The 13,136-nt window shown below is 49.3% G+C and overlaps 1 protein-coding gene across 2 annotated transcripts in view; it reads left to right on the top strand.

Moving 5' to 3' along the window:
• The first annotated feature begins 2,601 nt into the window (after positions 1-2,601).
• Positions 2,602-13,136, top strand: part of RAB6B (RAB6B, member RAS oncogene family) — a 92,635-nt gene continuing 82,100 nt past the window's right edge. The window contains exon 1 of one of the 2 annotated variants that reach the window (XM_006840034.1): positions 2,602-3,000. In XM_006840034.1, the coding sequence (XP_006840098.1) occupies positions 2,931-3,000 (70 nt within the window). In that variant the 5' untranslated portion in view covers positions 2,602-2,930. The remainder of the gene's footprint in view (positions 3,001-13,136) is intronic. The other variant, XM_006840036.1, reaches the window with a different exon arrangement.

The raw sequence follows: 13,136 nt of genomic DNA, 5'->3' as shown, positions 1-13,136 counted from the left end.
TGTTAATTGATGGTATATGGAGGGGAGTATAATCATTGTAATGAAACAAGATATATGATTTGTTGAATGTAAAACTGATGACATGCCCTGTAAACTTACATTCAATCCACAATAAAAACCCTAAATAATTTTTTTTTTTTAATCAAAAGGGCAGTGTTGACCAAATTTCAGAAGGGTTGTAAAAGGAGGAGGAATGGAAACCAGGAGGGAGTGGGATAAGTGGTGTTATCCCATTTTGAGGCGACAACTATTATTGAGATGAAACAAAGTATATTTGTTAAATGTAATATATATGTGTGTGTGTGTGTGTATTTGTAAATTTAACATTGATGAGATAAACCTTCACTCAATTCTAAATAGCAAGTGTTAAAAAGGAAAGAAAAATCCAATGGATCACAAAAGTCCAGTTCTCAAAGGATCATAAAGATAGGGTAGCATTTTGTTCTGTTGTTCCATTTTGTTCATCTGCCTCATCTTACCATATAAAAGTTTCTCAAGACAAGATGAAAGGGTATAGGAAGACAGCCTGATGTTAAGGATAGGAATTTGTTGAAGGAGTGAAGCCTGATTGACTGGTTTAACCAGTAACTTCTCTGGCCCATTTGTGGAGGGGCCATTCACAGTGACAGGAAGGACAGTGACTTGGGACATCTTCTAGCACTTCCTTCAATCCATTCTTAGGTGCCATTGAGTTGGTAAAGACTCATAGGGACCTTATGCACAGCAGAACAAAACACTGCCTGATCCTGGGCTAGCCTATTGTTGCCACACTTGAGTCCATCGATGCTGCCACTTGGCCAATCCATCTCACTGGGGGGTCTTCCTCATTTTCTCTGACCCTCCACCTTACCAAACATGATATCCTTCTCCAGCAACTGGTTCCTCTTGATAATATGTCCGAAGTATGAGAGAGGAAGTTTGGCCATCCTGGCCTCCAGGGAGCACTCTGGCTGCACTTCCTCCCAAACAGATCGATTGGTTCTTTTGGCAGCCCATTGCACTTTGGAGTGGAGATGGGTGGGAGTTTGGTGGATTATCATGAGTCTGATGCCAGATATAATTGAGCATATATGTAAGGTGATGACCTACAACTCTTGGGGCTCCAAAGCAAAGGTGACTCTGAAAAATACAACAGTTGTTCTGATTTGTGTTCTAGATATTTGTTCAGACATTCAACAACTATTTAAACTCTTACTGTGTGCAAAGCATCCTGGTGTGGCACTGCAGGTTAATGTGCTGGACTGCAATGTTGGTTTGAACCACAAGGTCAGGAGTTCCAGCTCATCAAGCTGCTCCTCAGAAACCCTAAACAGGGTTGCTAGGGGTCGGAACAGACTTGAAAGCACACAACAACTGTGTGCAAATTCTAAACTATTTCCTTGGGATCTAGTTAGTACTGGAGCCTCAGTTACTATTTTTGGGGAACTTGCCACTTAGCTTTTTAATAAGCAATAAAAGAGAGACTCTAGAGGAACAAAATAGGGAGATAGTAATTCCAAACAAACCCTGTAAATCTCCAAAGGAGAAAGGTTGCTTCTGATTTCAAACTCAATCCCTCTGGCTCTTTCTCCACCTCCAACACAAAATTTGTTCTCAGCCATCTAAATTACAACCCCAAATAAATATTCACTGAACAGTTATAAATAAATGAGTTTGCAAAGTAACAAGACAGTAAGACAGTTTTGTAAAACCTTGATTAACCAGTATGTTTTGCGATCGCACTGTTTTAGGAGCTCTTCCAACCCTTGGCATCTAAAACCTAATCATCCGTTCACACCCATTCCGTGTGACTGCAATGGGCCAAGGAAATCAAGTATAGAACTGGAGGTCACCGTTGTGTCCTCCACTAGTTCTATTCCCTGAGACACATAATTGCCAAGGCAGGAGCGGCATCGTCAGCCTGGTAGTTCCAGGCTCAAATAACCCAGAGCACTGCCCTGCCCTGGAGATGGCCGCACTGTTATTGGGGGTGTCCTTGTTTCTTTTTCTCCAGTGGCGAAAGAGTTAGGATATCGGATAAAATTATCTCTATGAGCGATTGGCTTGAGGTAGGTGCGCCCTGGACTGGCGCTTCTCGCTGGCCAGATCAGTGTGACACCGATGATGAAAGAGAGTCGAGGCGGTCTGCACCAGGTTTTTCAGACGTCTTCTCCACTCCAGACACCCTAAGACGTCCTGTCTCCTTCCACCTCCTTTCCTTTCCACCCTTTCGGAGGGCTGCGCTGTGCATCAGTGTCTCAGGAGGTGGAGATAGGGAATGACATCGCGGTTAAAAAAAAAAAAAGAAACAAACAAATGTCCCCTGACAAATTTATGTCATTTTTTTTTTCTTTTCTTTTCTGGGTTCAAAACAGGAATAGAATGAAGAAGACAGAACGTAGACACAGCGAGAGATAGTCCGATGCGGGAGTCTTCAGCAGCCGTATCTAGGCAGTTCTCTCCCGCACGGTTGCCGTCTCTGGGTGGGCGGGTGGTCGCTCCCCAGCCGCGCAGCGCCAGGGGCCCCGCATGACATCAGAGGCTGGGGAGCGCGCAGAGCGCAGGCGCCGGTAAAGGGAGGAGGGGGAGGGCGGACTCGCGCGGCTCGGGAGAGCTCTCGTCCGCCCCGCGCGCCGTCCCTGCGCCCCGCTCCGCCCGCACCACGCTGCCCGCGCCGCGCCTCGGGCGTCCAGTGCGCGCCCCTCGCACCGCAGCGAGCGCCGCCCTCGGCAGCCCAGCCCCTGTTTCCCTCCTCCTCCTTTTTCGCTGCCGCCGCCGCCGCCGCTACTGCTGGACACGCAGCCGCAGGCCGGGGCCGGGACGCAGCTGGGGAATCAGGGACGCGCGCAGCCAGCCCTTCCCCCTTCAGGCACCCGCACCGCCGGCCGCCTCCCCTCGCCCTTCTCTTCTTCGCTTCTTCCTCCTCCTCTCTCAGCCCGGCAGCCAGCACCATGTCCGCAGGGGGAGATTTTGGGAACCCACTGAGAAAATTCAAGTTGGTGTTCCTGGGAGAACAGAGCGGTAAGTACCTGGCTTATTCTCTTGGCTTGGCGCCGACTCGACCTTGCTGCCAAATTATCTACCCGATGGGGACCCCCGAACCAGGCAAGGAAAGGCCCCTCCCTGCCCTAGCAGAGGAGAGGGATGAGGATGAGGAGGTCGGGCCGGCTCGGGCGGGGTCGGGCTGGAGAGGGGCTTGTTGTAAGGATCGCGGAGGCACTGGGCCTGTGGAGGTGGGGATGAAGGGTGGGATCTGGGTGCGGGGCTGGGGGTGCGTGTCGGAGTGAGTGCAGGTGCGGTGAGGCCGGGAGATCGGAGGGCGGCGGCTCGCTCGGCGGCGCTCGCCAAGGCGTGAAAGCGCCGGGCTCGCTGGCTCGCTCGCACTGCGGCACCGGCTGCAGGCGACAGCGCAGGTGGCGGGGCGGGGACGCAGGGAGGCGGGAGCCCCTCTTCGGAGAACGAGGCGGGCCCCAGTTCTGGCTGCCCCCCACCTGGCTGCGCAGGAGGGGTTCCCTGCGGACTCTGCGTGGAACCCTGTTTTAGGGCACGTCCAGCCCTGAGGCCGACGGCTGGCTAGGGATTTCGAGATGGAAAGGCGGACACCTGCCTCTTCTGGAAAAAGCGGACTCAGGCCGTATGGGAAGGGGGCGCCTACCTTCCCAGGCTTACGCCCGACTGGACACAGAAGGTTCTAGACCCGCTGTTTTTCACCAGTTTATACTAGCCTCATTTGGTCACAGGGGTTTGGGTGATAAGAGCAATGGATCTCTATGCGAGGCAGATTTGGGGGAATGATACAGGGCGCCTCACACGGAGAGGCTGTGAAGCCTGGTACTGGGCAGAGAAAGGCTCAGGACACGCCCTGCTAGGCTTCCCAGCACTCCTCCGGAGATCGTCTGTGGATTCTTCCCACCCCCACTTCCCAGTTCACAGCCCTTCTTGGGGGAGGGGAGGTCAGCATGGCAGCCTTCCAGAGCCAAGGGAATGGGGGGAGGGACCAGGAGCACACAGTTTACCTGCTGCCCAGCAGCCTCCCAGCGATAAGCTTCTTCGAAACCCAGATTGGTCCAGAAGTGGAAGACCAGCTTGAAGAGGATGGACCTGGCTGACACCTGTAGGAAGGAGTGGCTCCCAGAGCATCCCTTCAGAAGCCTGTTACTGGAGCTGCTGGAAGACAAGCTGGGAAGTGACCAGCCCAGTTCTGGGAGGAGGCAGTCGGGGGAGGGCAGAACTCCAGCTCCAGCTCTACACTCCAGTCCTGTTAACCTTGTTTGATACTTGTCTGTAAAGGGAACCAAGAGAAGGACAACCTTAGAAAGGACCTGGTGGGCTCGGGGAACAGTGCTACTCCCGTTTGTGTATGTGTATGTTGTGGAGCTTGCTGTCCATCCATCTCCTTTTTGCTCAATGCTTGGGCCTTTGAGAGGTGTCAGAGGTGGTCACCAGGAGCCAGGTATTTCAGAACAAGGATAACTCAGCCAGCCAGTTCTGTGCCTGTACTCTAGTTTATGGTCTTAATAGATCCCAGTTTCTTAGATCTGGCTTTTCTCTGTGCCTGGAAGGGATTTCAGTGGCCTTCTTTACCACCAGGCCCGAGAACTCTGCCCACTTCAGGCAACCTGGGGGTTGAATTCCTAGCAGTGTCACCTTGAACAAATTCTGAGACCTCTTTGTGCCTCAGTTTCTGTCTCTGTAAAATGATTGTGTGAGGGCAATTCTCTTACTTCTTCATGTTTCCCTAGTGCCTTTCAAAGCACCTGGGACCTGCTAGGTTCTCCAGAAACACTTGTTTATCCCACGTCTGGAAAAGCTTCAGCAAAGAAGCAAAAGTTTGATGAGGAAAATGTTTCTGGTGAGTTTGAGTAAAAAACTCTACTCCCTCAGAATTCCTGGTGGTCTGAGGCCCCTACTGGGCACTGTAAACGCCCAGAAAATCACAAAGATGAAAGGCTGAGACCTAAGCACTGGAGCCCACCACCTGCACCATATGTTCAGGTGGGAAACCTGAACCCCAGGAAGAGGGCGGTGATGGCCCAGAGTCCCATTTTGGGTTATTAATGATTCTGGGGCTAGGCCTCTATCTTCTATCCCAGACCACTATTTTTCACTGACATGTCATTGAGCATTAAGATGACCTTGAATTGAGGAAGCCAAGAAGTGGCAGTCTTCCTGAAAGAAGATTGCTGTCTGGTCAGCCTGCAATTGGGTTGGGTGACCTGGTGGATATGCTGGGCTAATTCGTTCAGGCCAGGGTTGTGGGGCCTTGGAACACAGTCCCTAGGCATTCAAGGTACCGCTGCTGGCTATTCCAGTCCCTTCTAGCAGGCAGGGAGTCCCAGGCCCTAAAAAACTTCCTCCCACTGTTTGTGTCATTGTTAAGTGCTGTTGAGTTGATTCCAACTCATACCAACCCTGTATAAGATTTCTGAGGAGCAGCTGGTGGGTTTGAACTGCTGACTTGAAGTTAGCAGTCCATTGCTTATCCTTTAGCATCACACCAGAACTCTGTCATTAGTGGGTTGTTTACCGTAGGTTTTAACTGAGCTTTTTGGGTCTCTGGACTAGGTAGGGGATATACCCATTGTAGAGCCACTACAGCTGCTGCTTCCTTTTGCACTCCCAAACTACCTTGCTCACACACAACTTTGCATGTGTCGGTCCTTTGTGCCAGCATCCTCTGTGGCCTGAGGTGGAGGGAACCTTCTGCACGTTGGCCATCACCCTCCCCCTGATTCTCACTTCCTGTCTGACCTCAGAGTCTCTCACTTTTAATACGACTGAGCTCAGTAGAACTTTTGAGAGCAGTATGGACTTGGCTGGATGAATTGAATGTTAACAGAGAGGGGCAAGGGAAATGGTCTGGAGAAGGGTGGCCTTCTCTTGTTTCCTGTGCCTGGCATAGAGACAGCAGCAGTCGAAGCCAGTGAGCTAAGGTAACTAGATTCCAAAACCTGGAGCTAGGTGATGAGGAGGGTACCATGGGCCAGATAATCCCTGGGTGGACACCAGGCCTTCAGAGGTACCAGGGAACTGGTTCAATGGGAAGCCTTTATGGAGCCACTCTGAAAGGAATACCTCCAACCCATGAGAGACCTCTATTCCAGTAGCAGATAGATACTGTTCTTTGGCATGGGTGGGATTATAGGGAGGATGCTGTTTGATCCAGGGTGAGAGATTTCCTGGCATTAGGGAAGCTGTACAATCCTGCTGGTGCTCAGATGACTTTCTGTGCCAGCAGGTCATACTCTTGTGCTGATGTCCGTCACTGGAGCTTCCAAAGGGGATGGGTTTGAATAGGTATCTGAGAAAGGAGAGTGGGCTTACGGGGTACAAATCTTCCCCTAAGTGGGGATCTAGGCTTCACTTGGTGCCTCTCAGTGTGTGTGGTGAGGAGGGAAGGGCAGGAATGTGTCTGCTGCACTCCATTATCTTCTGATTTCTCCATCTCTTAAGTTCCTCCAGCTGAAGCTTGGAGATGGGATGGACACAATGAACATTCTGCCTGCTTTCCCAGGCCAGTGCCATCAGGCCAGCTTCTCCTTCCGACCAACAGCCTTCCATATGTTGTCCCCGCAGAGGTGCTGCAGGAGGCCCGCTCCACATAGAACACAGTTGGACGATGTCACTCTGTTGGCAGTTGCCCTTTTGGCTGTTCAATACATTGGTTCATTCACTCCCCTCTCCCTTCCTTCATCCTCTCTACTTTTATGTAGTCAGATTTGTGAGTGCTTCCCTGCCCTCATGGAACTTAAGGTCCATGGCAAATGCAGACATTTGTGCATGCAATTACAAAAAAGGTCTATACAAGTCATGCTGAGGGCAGAGAGGAGAACAGGCTGCTGTTAGGAGCATATTGCTGGGGTGTGAGAGCCAGTTTTGAGGTGTCAGAGGAGCACATCCTGGAGGAGGTACAGGTAACAGACTGCTATCCCTTATCTTTGGTCTGAGTAATAGGTCTTGTAAGGAGCTCACGTCCCTGGAAAGAAGAATCCATTTTTTTGTACAAGAAGCACATGAGGGTGACTTGTGAATTGTGGGTGTTGAGTGAGGGTTATCCCACCACTCTCATCCAGTGATGCTCCAGTTAGGGTTTAGGTAGCTCCCACACTCCCCAGTCTCAAGTCCAGCCTGACCTCTGCCCTTCTAGTAACCACCCTCCATAACCACACAGGTTGCCCTTCACTGATCTGGTGGTGTGCCCACAGCCTTTCTCAGATGTTTTGTATTCCCCACCCCTCCCAGCCCCACCTCATTCTGCTGTGCCTGACTCCACTTCTGACCAGCTGGGATGTGGTTAAAATAAACATTTGTTTATTTCCACTACAGCACCACCATGACATCACGTCTTCCGTGAACATTTTTAAAAGCTATTAATCACATGCCTCCCCATGACCTCTCTTCTGTTGTCTTAGTTAATTAAAGATTTAATAATGTTTGTAAATTTTTTAGATACAAAAAACCCTAACTGAATTTTAAACACTGTACCAGATGAGGACTGTGATCTTTTTACCCCTCCCCACCCGCAGGTGGTTTGTGCGCATTCAATCTCTTGATTTGAAAATGATGAGATTATCTATGCTGCATGAGATTTGCTGATGGCTCATCAATAGATTAAAAGTGAAGATAGTCCAGACAGCTTTCAAATAGGATTTCTTCATCCTTGACACCAGCTGCTTGCTTATGCCAGAAGAGTTCTACCAGCAACACTGAAGAATGTTTCTTAGAGGGTTTGATTATTTAGTGTTGGTCTTGCCCGGCTCATTGTTTACCTCAAAGAACCTGAATCTCTCGGGCCATATCTCTAAAGAAAAACCGGAATGCAGCAAGGTCACCGGAGGGGACGGGGGCCACACCCAACCTGACCCTGCCTGAAAGCACTTTGAGATCTGGAACAAACAGCCTAGCTGCTCTGTGCCTCAGCTTCTCAGTCTTGTTTTCTCTCCCTTAATTTTTCTCTCAACTTTAGTGAGTGAGATATGGGAGGGTACTTTGGATGTTAGGTACAGACCCAGAACTTTTGCTTTTTTATTTGTTTAAGAAGGTGTAGGAAAGTCGAGGCAGCCACCAACCTGAGAATGAGCCCATACTTGGTATAAGAGAAAAGTGCTACGCTCTCAGTTCTTGCTCTAGATTTGTGAGAACCAAGCAAGGGAGGAGAGAGGAACTGTTGGACTGTGTTCTGGCTGTGGAGATACGATCGTAATGATCATCTTTTATATGAGCTGATTATTATAATCATTTGCAGCTGTGAAGTTTTAATGAATCACATTATAATATTAAATAATTTCGTTGTTGTTTTGTTACTTCTTACATTCTTAAAATCAGCCCAGGAATACTCATCCTTACAGATTTTGCCCTGATAGTGGAAACTCTCCCAGAACAGGCCTGAAGGGCGTAGGGGGTCACCATCTCTGTCCAATCCAGGCTACCGCTCCTCCCTCGGTCCTCCTTAGCCCCTGCGTCCTCTGCCAGGACTGCCCACTCCCTGTCTTCCACTGTTGCCCAGTGAAGTAATGACTGCACAGGGCTGTCTGGTCTCAGTGTAAATAATTGAGAGAAATTGTTAGAACCATTGAAGAGGGTAAACGAGAAGATCCAGTTTCCAGGAACCTTTGATTGAGTTCTCGAGTTACCGTGACTCCATGTCTGTCAGGATAGAATGGTGCTCTTTTGCGATTTCAGTGTCTGATTTTTCTGAAGTAGGTTGCCAGGCCTTTCTTCCTAGGTATCTCTGCATGGACTCGAACCACCAACCTTTCAGTTAGCAGTCAGGTGTGTTAACTGTGCATCATCTAGGGATGATTAGAGAGAGGTTCATAAGCAAAATCAAGAAGCATCTGTGTAGATTACTACAAAGACCATACTGGGCGTTTTCTCAACTGTCTGTTCTTCCTTTTTCATTTCTCACCACAGAGAAGAGAACATGGGGAGCTCTGGGTGGAGGTTGATGGGGGAAGGAGTAGACAGACTGCCTGAAGATGGGTAGGTTGCCAGGAAATGGGGCTCCAGTCAGAGCCTGGGACTTGGAGTGATAAGCAAGTCTTTGCTTCCTGGAACAAGGGAAAGAAATAATGACAATTCAAAACCCTTAAGGACTCCTCAAACCTCCTACCAGCCCCTCTCGGAAACCCTATACAAGGTTGCTATGTGTTGGAACAGACTCCATGCCCTTATCAACAACAGGCAGGATTCCTCAGTGAGCTGCTTTATTGTGTCTCAAGGAATGAAATTTTCAATTCCTTTTAATACTTCCATAATTTTTGCCCTAAACTAGGTTGTTATCTTTTTCAAAGTAAATGTTCACTGCTTTGAATATTGTTTTTTAGTAAAATGATGTTTTTAGTAGGAAAGCATGTTTACCTGCCTGGTCTCTTGATAACAAAGCAAGTGGGAGCCGTGGTGACTGGACCACGTGTCCTGAACCTTTCCCCAGGTGGTGACATACCCAAGGGGCAAGCCGGGGTCCAGGAGGAAGCAGAGGATGCTTCATTTCTGAAGGCAGAATAGGGCCTTTAAAGCAGAAGTAGCTTCCATGTAATGCATAATGAGAATGACAGGTCAGAGCCCTGCTAGACTTGGAAGGACCTTGGCCAGATGCACCAGGGGACGAGGGAGACTTCATTCAGTGTTCACTCTGTGCTGTGACCACAGCCATCTCCCAGGTACTAAAGGGGGTGCCAGCGTCTCCGGGAACCTATCCACCCCATCACCCTGTGACTAGAGACAAGGCAAAGGCAAATCACAGAGGTTGACTGAGCCGTGGAGTGGCCTTTGAAGGGAAGTGGGGAGCTGGTGGAGGCCTTCAGCTGGGGAGTGACTGTTTGGTTCATCCGTGCCTAGGAAAGGAGCGAGGAGGCTTGGAGAAGAGAATGGATTAGGATGAGTCCAGACTGAGTCTGCTCTCCCTGACACATTAATGGAACTGATTGTCCTCCATTTCTCTTTGACCAATCTCTGGTGACATTTATGGAATACCCACAATGCCTGAGGTACCACATGGGGTATTATGTCTTCCCAGCCATCCTGTGGGTGTGGGTGAGGTATCCTCATTTTATAGATTAGGGTGCAGAGGTACAGAGTTAGACAGTTATGCCCATGTGGCAGAATTAGAATTGGAACTCAAGTCACTGTGAGAAACTTGGTGAACAGTTGGATCTCGTGGGGCAACATGACATCGAGGTCTGCCACAGTGACTATTGGGGAATATATATGCCAAGCTCTTTGCTGAAGAGGAGCCACCAGGTCACAGCATGGGAGTAGTCAGGGGAAAGCCTTCCTCAGGCTGCAGGGTGGGGGCAGGGCACAAAGGAGCTAGGGTTTCTTTTGAGAGTCTGGTTGAAGCTGGGATTGCTTAGCATTCTTATGCTTATTTGGGGTGGTTGGAAAGAGTTGTTGGAGAGCTTGGGGTCAGTGAAAGCCTTTCCCTACCAGCCCTAATCACTGCTGTGGAGAGGAGAGGCTGCCCAGGTTCCTGGTGAGAACTAATTACCAAGAAAGGAAGACCCAAATTAGGTGGCTGATTCCCAGCTATGATGCCAGGATAACCCTTCCCATGGCCACACTCTCTATCCAGGCCTGGGGACATCAGGGACCGTGGTGCTGTCTAGGTCTGCCACTACCTATTTGTATTCCTCCAGGTGCCCCTGAGGCTACTGGGCTAGGTGACTTCTGGGTATGATGGAGTGCTAGTTCTGGTTCCATAATCCAACCAGCGTGGCTCCCAGTCTGGAGCAAGATAGGCTTCCGGGATTCAGGCAAGGGATGATGCTCACCAGCTGCGCCTCTCAGAACTATCCCAGACCTCAGGGCATCTCCAGTCTAGCTTCCTCCTCTTTCCTGGCCCTCCTACACCTGGGACCCAGCCCTCCCTGATATGCCCCCGGGGCACTCTGAGTCTTCTCTCTTAGTGATAAGCTTGGCGAGAGTTGCCAGGCAACAGATGCTGGCTGTCCTGGACTTCCTACTGTCAGGAGGTGTTTCTTCCACAGAGGAAGGATCTGTGAGAAGGACCACAGGGCAGGTCACAGCTGTGTGCTGCTGCCTTCCACCCCCCTCCATCCCATTATTCTGAGTTGGACTTCCACTCCAGCCCACCCCGCACTGTCAGAACCACCCTGTGCTCATTTTCCATGCCCATACCGTAGGGTAATCATTATCTTGTTGGGATTTTACTAAGATGAAATATGCCAATAAATGACACATTGGTGAAAATCCCCTGGAGCACATTCTATTCTACAACATGTGGGGTTGCCATGAACTGGAATGAAGTCAATGGCAACTGGTTGATTGTTGGTTAAGAGCACAAGTGTTAGGGACTTTTGTACTAAGTCGTGACAGTCATCCCTGCTCTGCTCCCTGTGTAGTTGGATGAGGGAAAGAGGAAGAAGGGAAGCTAGGTTTTGTGAATCACTGATATTTTCTACATAGCGAGCCACAGCGTTCTGTCATCATGATCTGATGGATAGAGCTGCTGATCATTTTATAGGTAAAGAAAGTGAGGCTCTGTGAGGTGAAGGCTGTACACACGTTGCAGGATCCAGAAGTTGTCATTGCTGAGTGGACACAAGAGCCCAGATCTCTTAGTCCCTGCCTGGTGTTGGTGTTCTTTTACTCCCCAAGTCCCTATTGCCTACTTAGGTCTGAACCAGCAGGAAGTAAGATGAGCTCACCCTGCCCCACCCCCTGGGTGTTCCCTGTGCTCATCTTTGATGCTCCATTACTTCCCTGAGCAGCACAGCCCTGGAGGATTGTAGGGGCAGGGGTATTGCAATGCTTTGATTATATGAGTCCAGACTTGCGAACTATTTAGACAACAAATCCCAGCCAGTATCTCAGTTTCTTAGTGCTACTATAACAGAAATGCTATAAGTGGGTGGCTTTAATGATCAAACATGTATTTTCCTACAGTTTGCTGCTGCCGAGTTGGTTCCATCTAAGATCGACCCTGTATAGGGTTTCTGAGAGCGATTGGTGGATTTGATCTGCTGACCTTGTGGTTAGCAATCCAATGCTTATCCTAAAGCACCACCAGATTGTTGTTGTTGTTGTTAAGTGCTGTTGGGTTTGTTGGAACTCCTAGAGAGCCACCAGAGGGTTTTTGAGGAGCAGCTGGTGGGTTTGAACTGCTGACCTTGCAGTTAGCAGTTCATTGCTCATCCTACAGTGCCACACTGGAACTCTACCACCAGTTTTGTTGTTGTTGTTATGTGCTGTGGAGTTGGTTCTGACTCTTAGCGACCGTGTACAGGGTTTCTTGGGCTGTAAATCTTTACGGGAGCAGAAAGCCTCATCTTTCTCCCGCGGAACAGCTGGTAGTTTCGAACTGCTGACCTTGCGGTTCGTAGCCTGATTCGTAACCACTACGCTACCAGGGCTCCTTCACCAGTTTAAGAGGCTAGAATTAGAATACCGGGTGCCCGTGCTAGAAGAAGATTCTCTTTCCAATCTGGGGGAAGGCACTTGTTCTAGGTTCCTTGGTGATCTCTGGGTGGTTATCATTCTTTACCCATTTGTGCGTCCTTAGTTTTCTGCCTAGTGTGTTCCTTTTATATAACAAAAGACACACCCTTCACTGGTAAGGCCTCCTTAACATAATAAAGAAAACCCTGTTTTCAATAGGGTTACATCCACAGGTATGTTGTTGTTTTGTTTGTGTGCCATCAGTCCATTATAGCAACATTATAGGACAGAATAGAACTGCTCCATAGGGTTCCTAGGTTGTATCTTTACAGTAGCAGACTACCACAACATTCACCCAAGGAGTGGCTGGTGGCTTTGAACCTCTGTTTTTTTTCTTAGCAGCTGGGCATTTAACCATTTAACCAGTATCCACAGAGCTCCTTCCACAGGTTTAGGGATTAGGATTTGCGACACCTATTTTGGGGGAACACAATTTAATTTCTAACTGCTCATGTTAATATTATACGCACAAGCAAGGCTGTGGGCATGCTGTGCTTGGAGAAGTCAGGGAAGACTTCCCAGAGGAGGTTTTACACAGTGTTCAAGAACTCACCCGCCACAATGAGCAGAGCTCTGGGCCCAGATGAGCCAAGTCCTCATCACAGAAGCATGTTCACGGTGGCTGGAGGCAGAGCACATCTGGTGTGTGTGGCAGAAGCCAGAGAGTGTTAGTGCAGTGGGCAGGGCCAAGCCCAGGA

This window comes from Chrysochloris asiatica, unplaced genomic scaffold (genome assembly GCF_000296735.1).
Source record: "Chrysochloris asiatica unplaced genomic scaffold, ChrAsi1.0 scaffold00028, whole genome shotgun sequence".
In the NCBI taxonomy this organism is placed as follows: domain Eukaryota; kingdom Metazoa; phylum Chordata; class Mammalia; order Afrosoricida; family Chrysochloridae; genus Chrysochloris; species Chrysochloris asiatica.
This window is presented reverse-complemented; position numbering and strand designations above follow the sequence as displayed.